This window comes from Moschus berezovskii, chromosome 3, assembly GCF_049115385.1.
Source record: "Moschus berezovskii isolate FMDL1 chromosome 3, NW_MosBer_1.0, whole genome shotgun sequence".
Classification (NCBI taxonomy): Eukaryota; Metazoa; Chordata; class Mammalia; order Artiodactyla; family Moschidae; genus Moschus; species Moschus berezovskii.
In genome coordinates this window covers 51,730,006-51,752,150 of record NC_142462.1, presented here as the reverse complement: position 1 = coordinate 51,752,150, position 22,145 = coordinate 51,730,006, and the positions used below count along the sequence as shown (strand labels likewise).

The 22,145-nt window shown below is 40.6% G+C and overlaps 1 protein-coding gene and 1 long non-coding RNA gene across 4 annotated transcripts in view; one reads left to right on the top strand and one right to left on the bottom strand.

Moving 5' to 3' along the window:
- CCDC146 (coiled-coil domain containing 146) overlaps positions 1–22,132 on the top strand; it is a 165,942-nt gene extending 143,810 nt beyond the window's left edge. Inside the window, exons 10-19 of one of the 3 annotated variants that reach the window (XM_055420695.2) lie at positions 4,013–4,108; positions 5,017–5,187; positions 8,498–8,586; positions 8,675–8,839; positions 10,072–10,296; positions 11,873–12,101; positions 15,620–15,748; positions 16,280–16,417; positions 20,225–20,473; positions 21,778–22,132. In XM_055420695.2, the coding sequence (XP_055276670.2) occupies positions 4,013–4,108; positions 5,017–5,187; positions 8,498–8,586; positions 8,675–8,839; positions 10,072–10,296; positions 11,873–12,101; positions 15,620–15,748; positions 16,280–16,417; positions 20,225–20,473; positions 21,778–21,981 (1,695 nt within the window). In that variant the 3' untranslated portion in view covers positions 21,982–22,132. The remainder of the gene's footprint in view (positions 1–4,012; positions 4,109–5,016; positions 5,188–8,497; positions 8,587–8,674; positions 8,840–10,071; positions 10,297–11,872; positions 12,102–15,619; positions 15,749–16,279; positions 16,418–20,224; positions 20,474–21,777) is intronic. The other 2 variants (XM_055420696.2, XM_055420697.2) reach the window with 2 other exon arrangements.
- LOC148778322 (uncharacterized) lies at positions 1,187–22,117 on the bottom strand. The gene is made up of 3 exons (XR_016036956.1): positions 21,996–22,117; positions 21,237–21,423; positions 1,187–2,954 (listed from the first exon to the last, which is right to left on the bottom strand). It is a non-coding gene; the product is annotated as an uncharacterized LOC148778322 (long non-coding RNA).
- Positions 22,133–22,145: the final 13 nt, after the last annotated feature.

Here is a 22,145-nt window from a genome sequence, read left to right as displayed (position 1 = left end):
GTTATATTTTAAATTTCCATGAGCTATTTTTCTCCTAATGCTTATTTTTTATTGTACCCTTATGCATACTTCATATCATTTTTTAATGTCAAAGATATTAATAATAGCTTTTTATTTTTTCTTTTCTCTGCAAATTACATTTTTCTTTGTGTGTGTGTGTGTGTGTGTGTTTTGTGTTCTTATTTATTTTTTCTCTCTCTTACTAGAAATTTTTCTCATCTATCTGGTAATCCTTAGCTATCAAGTTATATTTAAGAGTGAGAGTACTATAAAGCTAACTGCGTGCTGTTTCTGATGATGAGGTTTGCCACTATAGACTTATCTTACTTGAAACAAATAAGGGATTTCTCCTGACCAAAGAAGAAATTGTGGTAGAATGCTCACAAGTTGTTTGTATTTTAGTAAAGAAATGCTATTTATATTGGACTTCTAGCTATTAAGTTCATAAAATAACACTCAAATAGCGTAGAACAGAAATGAAAATAAAAGCCCTTTTCCTTCACTGATTTCAAGAAAAGTCTATGCTTTTGTTCTAGTTTAGTTTCATGGAGAGACTAAACTTCCTCTTTGAACTTATGACTTATAATTAGCCCAGCCATGGTCCTACGCTGACTGGCAGTACTTGAAAATAGGAGTGGGTCAGGCCAGTCACTCCCAGCCTGAACATTTCAGACTTGCAAGCATGCCAAAAACAAAAAAGATAAAAGATAAGCATGAAGGGCTCAGGCTATTCTTCAAAATTCGTTTCCCCCTAGGGACAACTGATTCTCTTAGGCCTTTGACTGTAGAGACTCACCCAGAATTCCACAGACCTCATGAAAATTTGAAATAGTTTAGAAAAACAACAGAGCCTTAAAGAAACTGAAGTTCACTGATATGGGATGTTTACAACAACAGAACATGCCTAATTTCTTAATTTTATGAAAGTAAATGTTTGTTCATGTATTCACAATGTCAGGAAAAACAGACACCAAACTATTAATGCTGCCTCCTGATGAGTAGCATCTGAATGTGGAAGTGGGAGTGAAGATGTTTAATTTCTTACTTTACCTACTTTTTTCATTTTTTGATACAATAAACACATAGTTTTAAAAAATATATCAAATGCTACTCTATAAAAATCAAATAAATAACTAAAATGAATACGCTTACAAAATATACTATATATACAGCTTGGGGGCTCGAAAATAATGGTCCATTACTTTATCTCGGTATTAGAACTTAATATTAGAACTTTGATAGTTGATCAGTTTTTCTCTTCTCCATTAGTGGAAACTTCAGCGTAATTCCAGCCTATTCCCCAGATTACCTTAGGAAGATTTCCTTTGGAAGAGATGTATCAATCAGGTTTTAAATTTGGCTTCAAGGACAAATAGACACTCAATTACAGTGGCTTAAGTAAATAGGGGTTGCTTCATTCAAATAATAAAAAAAATCCAAAGATAGGCACACACCAAGCAGTTTCACGTAATGAAAAGTCCAGAGCCTCTGAGCTTTCTCATCTGTCATCTTTCACATGTATGTTTTTTCTCCAAGGTTACAAAATGGCCATTAGGCCTTTGGGCATAAGATCATACAGAAGTGAGGAAGGGCAGAGAGCAAAATGCATATGGCAGCTGACTTGGCTGACACTGTCTTTCTAAAAGAGTCACTTTTCCAGGAGCCCCTCCAGATTTCCACTTACATTTTATTGGCCTGCCCTAGCTCTTATCATCACCTCCAACTTTGAAGGAGTTTGTATATTTTTGGATACATTGCAGCTCTGAACAAAACTGGGGTTCTGTTAGTAAGGTCAAAGTGGAGGATAGATATTGGCTAGGCAGCCAGGAAGCTCTGCTACCAATGGTTCACCTTGTTAACCTCTTTCACAAATAAAGCACACGTAATTCCCTCCTGAAACTAGAGGGCTGGGTTTCTGGAGAATTGAGAAAATGTCAAAAAGCAGTTATGCAGAGTTCAAAAATGAGTATCATTATCATTCACTTTAGTATTGTTTGTAATTTAAAACATTGGAAAAAATTTAAAATGCCTGAGACCTGAATCCAGGAAAACTTGTCAGGAGCCTTTAGTTGACAGAGGAGTTGATGAGTTTGCTCTCATCGTATCTTCTGTAGAAACTGTATAAGATTCTCTAGTCCCTGTCAGCGTACATGTACAGATTTGCCTGCACTTGGGAGCAACATTTGGAGCAGCCTGCTCCTGGGCATCAGTGGCAGAGAAATAGTCAGGGACCAAGATACTTGCTGAACTCCAATCTGTTCAGGAAGAATTAACTCTACTTTCCAGAAGGAAAAATCAAAGTCTTCCTCGCTGGCTTCTCAACTCTTCCTTGAAACCTTCCTTGATTATTCAAGTCTATATGGAGCTCTCCATTTTCTGACCTGCTGTAGGAATTATCTGCTCATCCAAATCACAAATTCTATATATTGTTACATGGATTTCACAATACCATGTCTTATTTTCCTAAGTCTAGTATGTGCTTCTCGGCAACTATCTCTCTGCAGTAGGAGAGACCATGGAAAGAAGGATGTCATTGGGCCTCTGTGGGCAAAAAAATGCTACTGAAAATGCACAGGTTCGTGGGTGTGGAGCATCCAAAGACACATTTCAGCTACTTTAAAAGATCAGTGTGAACTTCAGAAGGATCCTGTTTAGTGACGTTTAAGTCACTAAAAGAATATGATCTTCTCTTCTTGGGACAAATTTTAGCCAATATTCAACTTTGGTGCCTAGAAGTGTGTGCTGTCACAGTAGGAAATAAACCACATCAGAGTGGAGTCATGAGCTTTTGATGCGAAGATCCAACTCTAAATCTTCTCTGAGTCAAGTATGCAGTCAGCACCCCAATGTAACCCTTCTTGAATCCTTGGATGGTACTCCTTCCCCGTCAGCTGCCCTGTGTCCTCTTTTTCTCTGCTCTCTTTTCCATCGTAAAGAATCCGATAAGTTCATTGCTAAAAAGGGAACAACATCTTATATTAAGATATTCTCTCTTCAAAGTACTTTGACAGAGGACAAAAGCACAAGCCAATACAATAGAAATGTAATGGTGGAATCTCAAGTATCAACAAAAAAGAGAGTTTTCTTTTGTATAACAAGTTTCCAGGTACTCAGGCTACTACAGAGTAGACAGCTCTTCTGTTCTTAATAATTCCTATTTTTCTTTATAGTGTTTCATAAATGAATTCAGGTAAGTATTGATATAAAAAATATCATTTGAATACATGTTTCCAGAGTGCTGAATCATTAAAGAGGTGGTAAAATACAGTGTTAAGACCATGGGCTCCGAGTCTAAGTGCCTGGGTTTACACGTTTACCACCACGCAAGGTGCTTAAGTGTTTCTGTTCCTCATTCTCATCTGCACAATTGGAGATAATAGTGCCTACCTAATGGTGCTATTATGAGAATTAAATAAGACCATACACATAAGCTGGAGTAGGCAATGGCACCCCACCCCAGTACCCTTCCTGGAAAATCCCACGGATGGAGGAGCCTGGTAGGCTGCAGTCCACGGGGTCGCTAAGAGTCGGACACGACTGAGCGACTTCACTTTTACTTTTCACTTTCATGCATTGGAGAAGGAAATGGCAACCCACTCCAGTGTTCTTGCCTGGAGAATCCCAGGGACAGCGGAGCCTGGTGGGCTGCCATCTATGGGGTCACACAGAGTCGGACACGACTGAAGCGACTTAGCAACAGCAACATACACATAAGCACTTAGAACTTTGTTTAACACATACACATGCTCTATAAATGTTAGCAACTATTAGTAGTAAGGTTTTTATTTCCAAATGAATAAGTAGGATATTTGCAGCTGGTGAATTACAAATCTCTTGCAAATCTTCATATTTCAATTTGCCATGACTTTACAAAGAATATTTAGCATAATAAAAAGTTTCCTGTGAGAATCATAATTTGCCCACCATTTTCAAAAGGTTCATGATGGGGTTGACTACAGGACACTGAAAATTTCTTTCTTGTATAATACCTGTTTTAAATTCTGATTTCCAGATTGAAGCTATTCCTAAAGATGATTCTACATTATCTGAGAGAAGGCGAGAACTCCACAAGGAAGTTGAAGTAGCTAAGAGGAATTTAACCCAGCAGGTTAATATCAACTTTCACTTAAGTTTCTAAGAATGACTAATGCAAAACTGTGTTTTAAACTGTTTTCCATGAAACCTCATTAGTAGAAAAGTCAAAGAGAGTACGATCCTACCTAATATGAGTCTGTTTCTTTATCTCCAAGACCACTCAAACTCACATTAAAATTTTGGAGGAGGAAACAAATTGTTTGAGCTGGCAAAAAAAATTATACAAATTCATGAGAGTTTAAAGTAAAAAAGCCTACTGATTCAAAATAAATAATAAATGCATTATTTTACCAATATCCAATTTCAAATTTTGTTTATTCAAACCCACTGTCAAAGTAAAATATGCTTTTATTTCTCTTCAAAACTTTACTTGAAAATACAGTCTGAATAAGAAAAAGTTCTATGCTATCATGTTTGCACATTTTTTTAATAAGATAAATACTTGGTGCAAAGGCTGCAGAGTTACTTTTTGTGTTTTAATAAAATAAACTCTACACAGAAGATTTTAAAAGTAGTCTGAGATACTGGCCTTAGTTCAGTTCAGTTCAATCACTCAGTCATGTCCAACTCTTTGCAACCCCATGAACCACAGCACGCCAGGCCTCCCTGTCCATCACCAACTCCCGGAGTTCACCCAAACCCATGTCCATTGAGGCAGTGATGCCATCCAACCATCTCATCCTCTGTCGTCCCCTTCTCCTCCTGCCCTCAATCTTTCCCAGCATCAGGGTCTTTTCAAATGAGTCAGCTCTGCGCATCAGGTGGCCAAAGTATTGGAGTTTCAGCTTCAACATCAGTCCTACCAATGAACACTCAGGAATGATCTCCTTTAGGATGTACTTGTTGGATCTTCTTGAAGTCCAAGGGCCTTAGTGTGTTCCTTCAAATAAAAACTTTATAATATTTGTGTTTTTCCAAAAGAAAATCCTATCAGAAGCTGAGTCTAAGTTAGTAGAACAACAACTTGCTGAGGAAAACAAGCTTTTAAAGGAGCAAGAAAACATTCAAGAACTGGTATTCAACCTTGTCCGTATGACTCAAATCAAAATTGATGAGAAGGAGCAAAAATCCAAGGATTTCCTGAAAGCTCAGGTAACTGCATTTTTGTAACCATTCATTAATTACCACAACAGTCCAGGGTAGCCTCATGTTAATACAATGTTCACTAGAAAACTATGACTTTAAGTCCCCTTCAAGTTCAGTGACTACACAGCTTCCGTAAACAAAACTCAACTATGCATTGAAAAACAGTCCCAGGATTCAGCTGGCAACAATCAACAATCTAGAGGGAAAAAGAATTAGATCAATGACAATGAGCAGAGGATTTGAACAGATGACAATTTCAGGAAGAATAAGGTGGGTAGCTCCAGGGGCAACGGCTGACAGGACAAAGGCACAGGTGTCTGTGATTCCTGCCATCCCATAGCCCATCACGATTTACCCAGAACATCTCAGGAGCCACAGCATCAGACCCTCTCCTTCCCAAGTTCATCGAGTCAGCATCACTTAAACCAATGTGAGGACAGTTACCTTTAGTAACTGCTTCACCCTATGCCTTTCCTGGGCTCCTGACCAAGCACCAGAGCTGACCCAGCGCAACATCCCCAAACAAAATCAACAATGAAACAACAGCAAACCAATCTTTCTATCATAGCTAAAATCCTATCATTACAATCATTTATGCCACATAAGGATTGTGTCCAGAGACCCTATTTTCAAAATTATTATGGAGTTTCCCTGGTGGTCTAGTGGTAAAGAATCTACCTGCCAGTGCAGGAGACATCCCTGGTCCAGGAAGATCCCACATGCCCCAGAGCAACTAACCCCGAGTGCTGCAACCACTGACGACACACTTGGAGCTGGCGTTCCACAACGAGAGAAGCCACCGCAGGAGGAAGCCTGAGCACCACGAGAAAGAGAGGCTCCCACTTGCTGCAACTAGAGAAAGCCCACACACAGCAGCGGAGACCCACCACCCCAAAAACCGAAAATAAATATATAACTCTTCTTAAAAATGATACGACATGTTACTAAAGTAGAATACCTAAATTTACCATGTGACCCAGATGCTGGCTGTTTCTGAGTGCAGCTTTGTTTAATTCTGCGGAGAACGCAATGGCACCCCACTCCAGTACTCTTGCCTGGGAAATCCCATGGATGGAGGAGCCTGGTGGGCTGCAGTCCATGGGGTCGCTAAGAGTCGGACATGACTGATCGGCTTCACTTTCACTTTTCACTTTCCTGCATTGGAGAAGGAAATGGCAACCCACTCCAGTGTCTGAGCGAGCATTCACACGGGGTAGCGTTTCTTATTTTTCGGAAAGAATGCACAACAAAGCATTAGTGAGCCATGAGGGGAAATACAGATGAGAGAAAACTAAGATAAAGACCTGCATCACACAACCCACAGCCAACTATTCAAACTGCCCTTTAACTGTTTATTGCCACTTCCCCCACCACCCCAGAATATTTGAGAGAGAGAAACTAAAAGTTTAGCATGGTTGGGGCATGGGAGGATGGGGAAAGTGTGTCAAATAGTGAGACCCAAGAGGAGAGGTCAGGTGGTGAAGGTCACTTAATCCCCATTGAACAGTTTGAATCCTTGTCCCAGAAGCTCAGGCAAAGCCCAGTAGAGTCCAAGGGTTTCAGTAAAGAAAGGAAAGACAGTGGACAGGGAGGAATGGGGAAAAGAAGGCAGCCTGAGGGAACCGCGTGGCCGAGTGAGGAGGAAGAGGAACAAAATAAGGAGCAGGATACTTGTTACAAGGAACATGGGTGTTTCATGAACTAGACAATTTTTAAATTAACCTCAAAACCTGATACATGTGTTACCCATGTGTGACTAATCTATGTCTGCCAAATCTCATGACTAAATTGGCTAATTTAGTTCTCTAATTGCTCTCAAAGGAGATCAATTCTTTCTCTTGAAATATGGAAATCAATAAAGGAAAAATATTGTTTCCCCAAAGTATTCTGAGCATTGGGGATTAATCTGTTAAACAAAGGTAATACACTATACTTTCCATAAGGAACAGTCAATCTTATTATTTATTTTCACCTCTCACCTACATCCCTAAGATAAAAGGTGAAGGGACAAAGAAAGTCAACGTTGCTATCACCTCCAAGTGGGAGTGCATGACTACATTTTACACCTCTTTAATTCTTCATAGACACAGTTACTTAGATGCCTAGTTTCTTTTATATCACTCACGCCATATGTGAATTGCTCTCACAGTCCTTAAGGCCAGCAGAAACTGGTTTCTACTAGCAAAATTCTGTACTTCTTTGAATACATTTCTCACCCTAGATGAGAGACACTACATCTTTAGATTTGAAGATGTAATTAGTTCATTTAGCACTTGGTATATCTTGAGGACTTTGGAAACAATAACTGCTGTCTTTTAAAATATTTGTGTGGAATCTTACCTCCTTGTGGGACTTGCTTCAGCATAGCACTTCATTCAGTAGGAAAAAACACCCACCGTACAAAATAATGGAAAGGTGGTCTAAAATCATGGTTTCAGGGACTTCCCTGGTGGTCCAGTGGTTAAGAATCCACCTTCCAATGCAGGGGACGCAGGTTTGAGCTCTGGTTCAGGAAGATTCCACATGGGAGGGGTTGGGGTGGGAGGGAACCAAACCGATGCACCACGGAGCCTGCACCCTAGAGCACTTGCACCCCAAATACTGAGCCTGCACATTCTGGAGCCCCTGTCGGGCAACTAGAGAGAAACCTTCGCACTGCAACAGAGATCCTGACTGCCACAACTAAGACCCACCACAGCCAAAAATAAATAAATAAAAATAAAATTATGACTTCAGTCTCTCACCAAAAATCGAGGCTTCAACTCACAACAGTTCTATGACAACCTAGAGGGGTGGAATGAGTGGGAGGTGAGGTGAGAGGGATGTTCAAGAGGGGACATATGTGTACCTATGACTGATTCATGTTGATGTATGGCAGAAACACAATATTGTAAAGCAATTATCCTCTAATTAAAGGCAAAAACAAAAACAAAACCTGATTCCAAACCCCCTCCCTCAACTATCGTTCACAAATTCCTCACTCACCCAACCCAATCAGGCTTTCTGTAATCATTCTTTGGCTTTTGAAAAGTTCCCTGAACTTTTCCTCAAACCAACCTGAGCAGGCTCCTTTTTCCCTCCTCTCTGGATCTTTCTGTCCTTTAACGAACACTTTGTCCTAATAAATGCAATTCAGTTCAGCTGGCCAGGTAATTTTCAGCCCCTAACCTGGCCTCTTCCCTGTGATCTGCACAACCCAGCTGATGAAGATAGAATGGTCTTTATTGGATACTTTATGAGATGGGGTGAGGTTGGGAATATCCACATGCTGTTGGTGGACTTTTTAAAAATTTCACAATTAACTTTTATATTTCAGCAAAAATATACCAACATTGTTAGGGAGATCAAAGCAAAGGACCTTGAAATCCAGATACACAGGAAGAAAAAACGTGAAATTCATCGGAGGTAAAAGAATTACTCAAGGACTTATCTAGTTAGTTTAAAGAGGGAAACATTTATTTCACAAGTTTCAAAATTTTTTGTGTTTTCACAGACTCAGAGAGTTTGCTAAACTGTATGACACTATTAGAAATGAAAGAAACAAATTTATTAACTTACTTCACAAAGCTCACCAGAAAGTCAATGAAATAAAAGAAAGGCATAAAATGTCATTGAATGAACTGGAGATTTTAAGAAATAGTGCAGTTACTCAAGAAAGGTAAGTCTTACAGTAACTACTGTCCTTTCAAAAGTTTCTCTTCTGAGTCACTGAATGATAAAATACCCTGGGGATGATGAAGTAGAAAACAAGTCTTCCACAAAGCTAGAAAAACCCTTGCTCACATACCTTGCATTAGAGCTGACAAGCTAAACATTTGAATGTGATTCCTTATGCTTCTACTTGGGAGCTGTATTTTTTTTAAGTGAGGGGAAAACTAAATCTGTAACTATTCTCATTTTATTTTCATTTATTCATCTAGAAATAAAAGCACAAATTTGACAGTCTGCATTTAAATGTTAATTAACCAGCATCCCAAGATTGTAGTCCTGAAGCATCTAATGTGCTTGTGGGAGGCAGGATAGCAGAGCTGTTAAGAGAGGTGACTTTACTGGACTCAAATCCCAGTCCTGCCACTTACTAGTTGTGTGACCTTGGGCAAGCAATCCTAGCTCTCTGGGCCCACTTTTTTTAATCCATAGAAATAGTCCTTTATATAGGACTTTTTGTTATTAAATGAGTTAATCCAGTGGTTGTTTTTTAAACTTTATTATTTACCATGTGACAAGATCTGGTGGACTCTCCCACCTGTATTTAGTCCTTGATCCATAGAATCTATTCAACCTGAACTTTTTCTGGTGGCCACTATTGCCCGGTTTTCTTTTCTAAAGATATTACAAAATAGGCTCTTGTTGGGGGTGGGGGGGTAGTGGAAGGGAGATGAGGGTAGAGCTGGGAGGGGACTGGTATGAAAAGGCAAAACTAACATCCTAATCAGGTTCTCATCCTACATGAAAGCAAATGTCATTTACAGAGGCCAGGCATTCATTCGGCATTGATTCTGATGTCATTTTAAGTCAAGCACTATGTTAGGTCCAGTGGATTGTCAGATATAACCACCTTCACCCTCAAGACAGCAGAGTCCCCTGGGGACAAGAGAGCAGTAAATGAATCACTGTAGTCTCTTGCTTTGATAAAGGGGAGCAGCAGATTCTTGGGGCACGAAGGAAAGATGTCCTAATCCAGAATAGAGGAAGTTGGAGACTTGGAAAATTACAGAAATTCCTAAAGGGTATGACATGATGAACATCATCATTACTATTACTATTGTCATTTCAAGGAACATACTAAGGCAAGAGCTACTTTGATAGTTTATCTTTCTGAAGTCTTCATTGCTTTTAAAGAAACTAAAGGAAGTTATAATCATACCCATTTTCCCATTATTTTTAAAGAAAGCTACAAAATTCTATGCTGAAGCATGCCAACAACATTACCATCAGAGAAAGCATGCAAAACGATGTGTGCAAAATTGTAGCAAAACTTCAAGAAATGAAAGAGAAGAAAGAAGCCCAGTTAAATAACATCGACAGACTTGCCAACATGATCACAATGATTGAAGAGGAGATGGTACAGCTTCGGAAGAAATACGAAAGAGCTGTTCAGCGTCGAAATGAAAGGTGAAAACCAGGAACTTGATGTCAGAGTAAAGAACCCAGAGAGCTGATTTAGAAATGCTGCCCATTTTTCTATCTAGACTTGACAGTGAACAGTGAGGGACATTTGACACTTAGATCTCATTAGCCTCTGCAGGGCGGGGAGGGGAGCTGTATGCTTTCCTTGAAAATGAGACACTTTGTCCTCATAAGAGAGACAGGCAAGAGTAGGGTTTGGGAAGCTGCTCGCTTAAAGATCACAGTCCTTTCTCAGGCTACCATTTAGGATACTATCAAATTATTTCAGAATAATTGATATAAATAAGAAGTCTTTGGATCTTGTATTCACTTTGGGGACAGATTTATTAAATGATTCACCCAGTACATTTTCTCAGCAAGTATCACCTTCAAGAGGTGTTACCCTTGAAGCATTATTTCTCCCAGCTATAATCATATTAATTGACTACTACTTAACAGTATTCCCAAGTTTCTTGTGCTCTAAGAAATCTGGCATTTGAGACTCTAAAACCTTGTAGTAATTATGTCAGGCATTATGTATTTTTTTTCCCCATCAAACCTTGATTGTCTGCTGTTCTGTGTAAGGCTGTGTTCTGTGTAAGTGCCGGGCCCTGAAAACAAGAAAGGTGATAAAGCATCGCACCTGGCTTCTGATGTCAAGAGATCAAAGAAGCTCAGGAGATGACCCAGTGAACAGCATGTGAGACAAAAAACAGAGCTAAGATTAACCAAATATAACCCTGTGCACACATGTCTTGAGGGAGGTGAGAGAAAGAAAGAAAAAGCAATGAAAGATTGCTTTGGGATAATAGATGGGATAACTCTGGGATAATAGATGCAGACAGTATCAGAGGAGAACTTCAGGGTCCTGATGAACAAAACTTTCAAAGGCCTGGCAGCTGTTCTCTCTGGGAAAAAAAATTCTTCTTATGTGGCTCCTGGCACAAATCAAAGCATGTAGGCAGTGTGTTCCAGACCCTGGTCAGTTCTGTGAGGCTGGAATTAGTAAATTCTTACTTTATTTTTTCCCCAGTCTCCTCAGGAGGGGTCTTTCCCCTGGCATGATTTCAAAAGACAGGATTTTGCTTATGGGGAAATATGCATCAGAAATATTTAATTGTGAAAGAGCCTAGTGGGTCTGGCAAGTACGAGAGAGCAGAATAGCTGCAAGAAACACATTCCCTGGCTGCCTGCCTGGGTACCTCTGGCCAGATCTTGGCTGGCGAGTCTGGCCCATGAAAAGGGTCTGCAGAAAATCAGACTCTGGGATCACGTTGTTCATGTGTGGGGAGTGACATTCTTTCCCACCCCGAGAGAACCTTTGGGACTTGCAGATATACTACAGCCAGCCAACAACATAGTTAGTTCAGTGTCCAGATGCTGAACAACCCTCTCTGTCTCATGCCCAGAAAACTTCAAAATGTAAGAGTTTAACTAGAAAGCCAACAGTGAGTATCCATTGTCTTCTGGAATTATGCAATGTTGATGTGTTATTTTGCACCCAAATCCAGAGGGAACCACAATGCTAGTAAAACAGTGGCCTCAAAATCCTCTCAGCCTCTGCCTTTCAATTTGACCGTAGTGGTGTTCAGCTGATAGAGCGGGAAGAGGAAGTGTGCATTTTTTATGAAAAAATAAATATCCAAGAGAAGATGAAGCTAAATGGAGAAATTGAACTACATGTCCTGGAGGAAAAGATCCGATTCCTGAAACTCAAGATTGCTGAGAAGCAAAGACAGATTCACGTGACCCAGAAATTACTGCCAGTCAAGAATGCTTTGGATGCTGATTTAGCAGTGCTCCAGATTCAGGTGGGAAATATATTCATGACAAAATTCCTGGGATCATTTGCCTTTTTTTTTCTTCCCTCCTTTGTTTGTATGTCATATAAGTTCTTTCTTGTAAATCAAGCCATGCTACTCCTGGTACCTAGGAGAACTCATGAGTTAAATGTCAGGGTACAATCTGTGCTTCAGACATCTGAACTATAGACTGTCTTTCAATCCCTGGTGAATCACTTTCCGCCTTTCTTGGAACTTCAGTTCAGTTCAGTCGCTCAGTCGTGTCCAACTCTTTGCGACCCCATGAATCACTGCATGCCAGGCCTCCTGTCCATCACCAGCTCCCAGAGTTCACTCAAACTCATGTCCATCGAGTCGGTGATGCCATCCAGCCATCTCATCCTCTGCCGTCCCCTTCTCCTCCTGCCCCCAATCCCTCCCAGCATCAGAGTCTTTTCCTTAACTCTAGCTCAGCTTCTTCAGAGCTCAAAACTTCAGTAATGCAGGCTTTTGCTGTGTGTGATCAGTTATGTTAGACTATAGCTGACACCATGGACAGTAGCCCACCAGGCTCCTCTGTCCACGGGATTTCCCAGGCAAGAAAACTGGAGTGGGTTACCATTTCCTTCTCCAGGGGATCTTCCTGACCCAGGGATTGAACCCCATATCTTCTGCATTGGCAGGTGGATATTTTACCACTGCACCACCTGGGAAGATGACAGGCTTCCACCACTACCCACATAATTATGTTTTGATGCCTACTGGAAGATCTTGCAGACCGTCTAGCTCTCTTGTTTTTGATACTCTTGTTCTCTAGAGCAAAGATTTTTGTTTCTGATACATTGATAATCATATATAGACTCCTTGTTAGCACCTGTAATTTCCCTGTAATTTAATAACTTGGACTTTGATGTGGTTTTTTAAAAGTAGAATAAAGTCATAAACACAAAATAGCCAATAAATAAAACCCTTAATATAAAGCTATTTTCTTCTTATGTAATAATTGTACTTTTTTTCTTAGTGAAAATAGAAGAAAAAAAAAAAAAACTAAAACATTTGAGGCTAAATTTTTCCCATTGATTTAATGTAGCAGGAACACATTTTAACCTATGTTTTCTAAAAAGTCACATTTGCTTTCAGATTTTGTGATTATAAAATTAAGACAAATTCCACTTACGAAGTTTTGTAAAACATGTTAAAAAGTTAAAGAAAAAATTACATCCCTAAGATATAATTACTATTAAACTTATGAAAAATTTATATGAGATCCTTCTGGTCTTTTTCTAGGTATACAGGCAAATGATTTCATTAGCTCAAGCTATAGATACAATTCTGGGTCTTTTTTTTTAATCATGTCATGGCAATTTATAGGACTTTATGAAATTGGATGATGATGCATCTACTATCTCATGGTATTTGAATGTGTAATATGCTTTATAGACAAAAGGATCTTTCATTTTGCACAAATACGCTAAGGTTTGGATTCCAGTGTCTCTTTAGCTATGTATTCTCCCATTCACTTCAATAAGTGCAGCCCCGAGTCAGATGGATTGGCTGCAACAGCCCCCAGGCCTCCCCCAGGTCTCCCACAAACTGACTCCTGCCTCCAATCAGTGGTTCATTTGGTGGATCCCCTCCTCAGATCGCAAACATGGTGTCCGGTCCACTTCTGTGTCACACTCCTCTTTCCGCCTGTACTGACACAAGGCCGTTCCTGTGAGGTCTGTGTCTGTAAACTGACTTTACTGAAGAACTGGGACACCAGTGCGAGAGGATACGTTAAAGAAATGCAAAGGAATTCAAATTAGGTATCAGACAAGTAGAGTTCTTAGGACCACCCCACCACTGGGAACAGTCCCCCAGGTGTACTGACCCATGCAGCACCCCAGCCCAGCTCCATTTCACAGGCTTGCCACCATCTCCCTTCCACAGCCTCACCATTCCAGATTGCCCCCCAGGGGCAATCTTAGTTAGTTCTAAGCTAAAGAACAGTTGAATAGAACGTTTCCCATTAGTCTTCAGACTGCATCTAATTATTTAATTGTATACTCAGCACTGATTACTTGGGCCCTTTGAGGGATATGATGTGAAATTTTGAACTTCAGGCAAGCCCCTGCCACGTAATTTCAGATCCCCGTCATGTCCTGTTGTTTGTTACAGTGACAGTGTTTTGTGATCATTTTTTTCTTTCCCCAATCTTCCTCTTTTTTGTATCATTTTCAGAATTCTCTTAAGGTTTGAATTTTTTGGTTTCTTGAAACAGTTTGTAATTGTTCAACAGTCTAATCCAAGGATTATCATGAGTCACATTTTCCTACAATATTTTACTTATAATGATAGCCTCTTTTTAGGGTTCTCAGAAGTCATGTGAACTATTTTAGGACGTAAGAACAGCATTTTATATAGAAAAAGGAAACAGTTTTTCTTCAAGCCCATGGGAAAATAAGATCAATCAAGGTACCACTTTGATAAGCAAGTACCATATATTTTTTCCTATTTAATTCCCTAATTAGCCATAGAGATATTAAATATTATTAATAACAAATACAACAAATGCTTAATTACACATACAAGGATACTTTAACTCCATATTAAGGGCAATTACGAAGTGTGGAGAGAGAAAAAAAATATTCATGTCACCATTTGAAATTCTTTTTTGTTATAAGGACAAGAATAAATTAAAAATTTTAAATTCTACCTATATCTCTCTTGGACATGTTGTCAAGTACTCTATATGTATTATCTCTTTTAATGGATCAATCCCATGAGTTTGGGACTTATTTTCCCATTTGACAGTTGAGTAAACTAAGGTTTAGAGAAGATAAATGATTTGCCTGAGATTATACAGATTTTCAGCAGAAAAGCTAAAAGTGATGACTCTTGGTTTTCATCGTGTTCAACATCTCTCCCTATAAAATAGCTAGGTTTAGCTGCCACTCCCACTTGGGAGTTTCTGTAATTTTTCATCTACCTCCAAAGTCTCAAGGTCAACAAATATAGTTGATACATGAAAAAACATATTGGATGTTTACCAAAAAAAATACATAGTTCAGGCTATTCCTCACAGACTGTACACTGTGTTCACCTAGTAATAAGAACTTCACTCTTCTCTGGTAGGCCATTAAGCCTATTGCCAGCAAAGGGATTTAAACTGGAGTCTAGTGTGTTATGTGCCCTGTGTGCTGTCTACCTTGGCCCCTGTAACGTATGCAATGAAGAGATCAAGTGTGTATAGTCAGAGCTCTGGAGCTACACAGTATCTCATGAATATAACACAAATGGAAAGTAATAAAAGGACTGGTTATAAAGTCTTTTTTTTTTTTTTGATGCCCCAGAAGTCACCACCTTGCTTTGTAATAATAGAGTCAATTAACAGGCATCTTCCCCATGTAACCATGGGTGAGAAGAAATACTGTCTCACCCCAAGTCCCAGCTGAAGGGTTGTTAAGAATTCCCTTCCAACTTTGTCTGGAAGGACCCTAAAGACCCTGGGCTATGTGACTGTAAGATTTACTGAGCACAGTTAATGTTTCTTTCTTGTTTAATAGTTTTCACAGTGTACAGACAAAATAAAAGACCTGGAGAAAAAGTTTATAAACCCTGAGGGTGAGAACAGAACACGCTTACTTCCAGGGAAAGATATGACTGAGGAAGAAATGATCAAAAAAATGGACGCGGTAAATGTCTTTTCTTAAAATAGCATCTGTTATCCCTTTGTTGATCAGTGTCACAGATATCTGTGGTTCTGTTTCATGCTATGCAGATTAATCCCTCATGATTCTAGTCACTAATACAGTCCTTTCATCATAATTTAGTAACAAAATCTAAGCTTGACTTTAGATGTTGCCAAAAGAAGCAAAAGTTGAGTGCTTTCAAGATACCCATCTCTGTCTCACAGCCCATAGGAGCAATTTTGGCATCTTAAATGAATTAGTCTTCCTGATGGGAGCATATCAGAGGAATGACAATATGGGAGCTAGATGGAGCTGAGAGGTCCGTTTTTTGCCATGGGGAGGAAGAATCCATAGCGCATGTGAGGGGAGGGGATGGAGGAGGTTGGAGAGGGTAACTCTGGACTTCGTCCAGTTCTAAAGACCTTCTGGAGTTATGAAGGCAAGGGGTTTTCGTTGGGGAAAAGGGGGAACAGTACTCTAATTATGAAAGATTTTGACTTTTTTTTCTCCCTTTGACATTCTTTTTGACTGTAGCTGGAACTACAGCTGGCCAAGAAGGAGGAGAAGTTGCTGGAGAAGGATTTCATCTATGAACAGGTCTCCCGGCTCACAGACAGGCTCTACAGCAAGACGCAGGCCTACAAGCAGGACACACTACTCTTAGCCAAGAAGGTCTGCCCGAGTCCCTGCCCTCTCTCTTCTGCGCTTCCTCCTCTATCACCCTCCATTTTCCATAGATGGCTTCATCTACTGAGAAAAGCCCTGAAGAGGTTAGGCTTTATGACTAGAGAAATACAAGGAGTTAAAATTTATACTGTAAAGATGACTCTTAGAGAATTGCCCAAGGTAAGTTTCAGTCTTGTTTCCCTGAATGAATTCTCATTATAATGGGAAATTCTAAGCCTTTCAATGACAGTACACAAATTTCACTTAACAGAGTACGTACTCAAAAATGACCATCATTATCTTCATATTTCATGTGCCATGTTAAATCCTTTCTACTCCTTGTGAAGGGAGGGCCTCACTTATCCAGCGACTTGCATGGGAATTGCCTAAATCTAGAAGCAGCCAGATCCCAGCAATAGTGTTGTAGTTTAGTCTCTAAGTCGTGTCTGACTCTTTTGCGACCCCATGGATTGTAGCCTGCTAAGCTCCTCTGTCTGTGGGATTTCCTAGGCAAGAATACTGGAGTAGGTTGCCATTTCCTTCTCCAGGGGAATTTTCCTGATCCAGGGATTGAACCCACGTCTCCTATATTGGCAGGCATATTCTTTACCACTTAGCCACCAGGGAAGCCCCCCAGAATGGAAGGGAACCATTAAAGAGAACAACAATCACACAACACCACAGGGTGGAGCTGCCACCAGGCCCCACTAGTGAGGAAAGGCCAGTAGCACTGAGCTTCCTGATTCCCTAGGCTTAATATACCAGGGCTTCTGAGCCAAAGCTTGGAGGTCAGGCAGAGACTCTGCAAGCTACACCAAGAGCAGCGAGGCTGGTGATTAGCTTGCAGCAGAACTTTGCACTGTCTGGAGTCAGAGGGTCTGCTGCCTGCCTGGCCTCCCCAGCCCCTTGGATAATCCTTCTGTGACAGCTCAGGGTTTTATTCAGTCAGCAACAGTTACTCGAGCTGCTATGTGCAAAAGGGCAAAGGACCCAATGTCCACACGTTGCAGAAGGGAGGAAACAGTTAAGAAGATCCCACAGATAACAGTGACACCAGTCCTCCCACTGTGGGCTCCTGAGGGCAGTGGTTCTTTCTTATTCTTAGTTTTCCGGATGCTTCGCATGTACTTACCTCTAGAAAAACATTTATTGAATAAGTTGACAGTGTTGTTTGAGAAACAGTTCTGGCACACTAAATTATTGTAAATCTGAAGCGTTCTTGGCCACTTTTATTTGGTATTTTCTCTTCCGCTCTAACCACTTCCACTAATGGACTGCAGCACTTGTGCAAATCTCAGCTTTGCCTCATAAAATAAGAAACCTTAAGAAACTTTTTTAAGCTCATAAACTTAGCCTGAATTAGCATATCTGGAGTTTCTTTAAATGTCGCTTTCCTTTCTTTTGGAAAATGAATTTCCCTTTTTGTGGTGGCAGTTGGTTTTGCTGAGGGCTTGCTTGTCAAAGCTGATGGCAGCCTCTCCAGCAGTCAACTGGAAAGCCAGAGTAACACAAATAGGAGCTGTCGAGACCATACACGTGACCAGGAAGGTTCCAACAGAACTGAGTCCTATCCTCATGATTCATCTCCCTTTCCTTTCCCCACCTTCCATGCTCTCTACCTGGCTTTCATCCTCCTCCACTTAAAATAACCTCTTCATAGCAGGCAGAGTTGGAAGATAAGACATTCAGATCCCAGATCTGTGATTTACCAACACTAGCAAGTGATCTTGAGAAATATACATAATCTTAAAACTCAGTTTACTGATCTGTGAAATGGGTGTGATATCAGCTAACATGGTGGCAAGCATCACACAGTCGAGCAGAAATGACCTGGCCCCTTGCAAGTGCTCAGCAAGGTGGCATAGCTCATCTCTCATCTCTCCTGGAGAGCTAATGGTTCCTCTTACAAGTTTCCCAAATGAACAGAAAATGGGAAATTTCAGCAAAGACTTAGAGAACCCAGAATAACACCATCCTTTTTTTTTTTTTACAGAGAAGAGAGGTTGATTACTTATACATACACACACTCGTGTGCAATGACTGATTAATTAATGACATTTAAAAGAGATAATGACTCATCATTGAAGCTTTGAATGCCTATCATTTTTATTCAAATTATGCTTCCTGAAAATTGGTGCAGCATAGAAGAGTTATAAAAATTTATATTCCCAGACTTCCCTGATGGTCCAGTGGTTAAGAATCTGCCTGCCACTATAGGGGACATGGGTTCAGTCTCTGGTCTGGGAAGATTCTACATTCCATGGGGCAACTAAGCCTGTGTGCCACAACTACTGAAGCCTGCTTGCCCTTGTTCCACAACAGAGAAACCACCACAATGAGAAGCCCACGCAACACAGAAAAAAGTATATTCCCTATTCCATTAAAGAAACAAAGTTAGCACATAATAATTGGTCATTCTATTTTCAGAGGAAAGTTAAATCACCAGCAGCAACGTTTCTGTAAACAAATGTACAGATAGACCAGTATATACTCTAGGGAAGAAAGTGTTTTGAAGTAAGGTGTAGTTTTTGGAAGCTCATATTTGTGTCTCAGTTTACCTTAGTTCAAAGGACTGAGCAATTAAAATAGACTACTACTACGTCACTTCAGTCGTGTCTGACTCTGTGTGACCCCATAGACTGAAGCCCACCAGGCTCCCCCGTCCCTGGGATTCTCCAGGCAAGAACACTGGAGTGGGTTGCCATTTCCTTCTCCAATGTGTGAAAGTGAAAAGTGAAAGTGAAGTCACTCAGTCGTGTCTGACCCTTAGTGACCCCACGGACTACAGCCAACCACTAAGAACGTATTAATTCCTTCATTCAACAAACATTCAGTTTTAATTTTGCCTCCTATATTCTAAGCACTGGGAACATTATGAGTAAAACAAATAGACCTTGTCCCCATGAAGAATATGTTCCTGTGAGATGTCACAGGCTATAACCAAATACATTTATACTATGATGTCAGTAGTGAAAGGATATGAAGAAATACTAAGGCAAAGTAATACAGTGAGTGTTGGCAGGTGGGAGGAGTCATCTCTTACTGCCCCACCAGGGCTAAAGGCCACTGAAAGGCCATGCAGTGGGCCAGAAAGCTTATTGGAACCACCAATTCCAACTTTTACTTCTTTTCTGTCCTTTAAAATCAAATTTTCCACTTAGTTGATTCTTTAATTCAATGATAAATAGCTTATATGAAAAGTTAAGTACATGCATGTAAACACACACAGCTAGGAATATTACATTTCAAATTACTGTCCAGATGGGCCAGTTCAGCTCATGCTTGCTTATGACCTCATAATGATGCATCCTTGGAACTATGATCAATAAAACACACATGTTGAAGGGTAATAGCTTCTATTAAAAATCATCACAGATGCTGATTATCTTATTTAAGCCAGTGTTAATACCCTGTAACTAATACAGTTCCATTCTATCAGATTCTCCCCCTGGATAAGTAGCAAACTAGTAAGAAGGCAAAATCAGGTCAAAACTTAGACATCAAGGATATCCTTTCCCTTGTTCTTACCACCTCTTAAATATGGAGACACTAAACTATTCCCCTCAATTCTACCCACCTGGAAATCCATTGACTAGATGAACATATCTCTTTCTTTTCCCTGCTCCTTGTCCTTATTTCACCGCCAGAGTGTTGGGCTGAATCTCTGAGGTCTCCTCCAGTGCTTACTCTCTCTGAATTCCCACTTAACCTCTCCCTTCTTCAGGCAAGAATGACACCCACTATCACAGACAGCCAGTAGCCTGTCTTCATGGAGTATATACATAGATAAAGCCTTGGGCTTTTTAATCCTAGATGAATGGCTACCAGAAAAAGATCAAAGATGCTACTGAAAAAATGATGGCTCTTGTTGCTGAGCTGTCCATGAAACAAGCTATGGCCATTGAACTCCAAAAGGAAGTCAAGGAGAAGGAAGAGTTCATCTTCACTTGCAATTCCAGGATGGAAAAGGGTCTTCCCCTCAATAAAGAGATTGAGAGAGAATGGTTGAAAGTACTTCGAGATGAAGAAATGTATGCCCTGGCCATCACTGAAAAGTCTCGGGTAAGTTATGGCTTCTGTATTGTCTACATTGCATTTGTAAAGTGTGCCAGGAAGGGCTGTTTCAGGAGTTGTCAATCCTCCCAAAATACATGAAATTTTTCTGCTCCACAGCACACAGAGTCCCAACAACTCATTAGAGAGAAGTTTTGCTTTTTTAAGCTATTATGTGAGTAGTCAAAGTACAACAGTGCAAAGCGTCAGACTATTCCCTGGAGAACATTTGGCAAGCACCAAGTCCCACGCCAGGGCCTCCCACTGGCATAGCAATGACCATGCTGGCATTGGTTTTATCTTAGATCTCTAGTCTCTGTCTTTGCAGTCCTGCTCAGACCATACCTTACTCTTCGATGTCCATCTGCTGTGGCCACCACAGCATACTGTGAGGCCTCAAGCATATGCTCATCCCAGGTTTCTGAAGACTCTGCATTTGGTGTAGAACCGATGACTCCAGTGCCACCCTTCTTCTCCCACCAATGACCTAACTGTATCACTGAACCCACCTAGGAGCTGTGTGTCCGGTTCTTTTTCCTACTCCCGTGACTTTTAATAATCTTAGAGTGGAATTAGGCATCTCTTTCAAAAGAGACCTACAACTTACTCTTGACTATGGGGCAGACATCCCCAGAAGATAACTATTCACTCTCTAAGCCAAGAAAAATATGTATCCCAAACACATACCAAGAATTCTTGAAAATAGGGTCTGACTTATCATTCTCACACTCACTGCCTAGGATTGTATTTTCGAAGGCGTTCAGATTTTTACCTGTGGTGTCCCAATTGTCATTTACTTGTCTCCATTTTTTCCAAGTTCTTTTTAATGCTGTAAGAGATTCCCGTTTTCCAGAAACACAGGCAGAATCTTGAGGCTCAAAGCAAGCTGCTGACCACTTCTCTCCTCTAATTCTGTTTACTCCTTATCTCTTCCTTTGTACCACTTGCTCACCAGTGACCTACCAAAGGAAATAGATTATCCTGCCTTCATCACAGACATGGAAATAACTAGTGCTTAACGTAAGATACTGAGTTTGGAATGTGGTGACTTTAGGCCCTATCAACCAGTTTATGGTAAACCCTAAACCCCAGGAACAGAGTGATGCTTGAGCAACATGGGTCGTTGTAGTGAGAGGAAATGTGTGTGGGGGGGTGTGTGTTTGGTGACTCTACCCTCACACCCTTTTGTCCCTTGGAATGTTGGCCAGCATAGCCAACGGGTGCTCAGACCCAGCTGTGTCTGATGGGCCCTGGGGATGAAGCGACTTAACCACTGTTTTCAAAAACTGAAAAGGATAAATCATTCTTTGCAGGAGTTCTTGGAAGCTGAAACTCGCCAGCTGCCCAATGGTGTTTACACAACTGCGGAGCAGCGTCCAAATGCCTACATCCCAGAGGCAGAGGCCACTCTTCCTCTGCCAAAACCGTATGGCGCTCTGGCTCCTTTCAAACCCAGTGAACCTGGGGCCAACATAAGACACATAAGGAAACCTGTTACAAAGCCGATTGAAATCTGAACATGTGAACCAACCCAGGCTTCTGAAGGAGATACTTCAACCAGGCTTCTTCACATCCACAGTTGGAAAACGTCAGCAAACAGCCCTAAATTACAAACACAGTATCCACAGTTACCCAACAGACAACAACATATACTTCCTTCCTTGCACACTCATCGATTTTT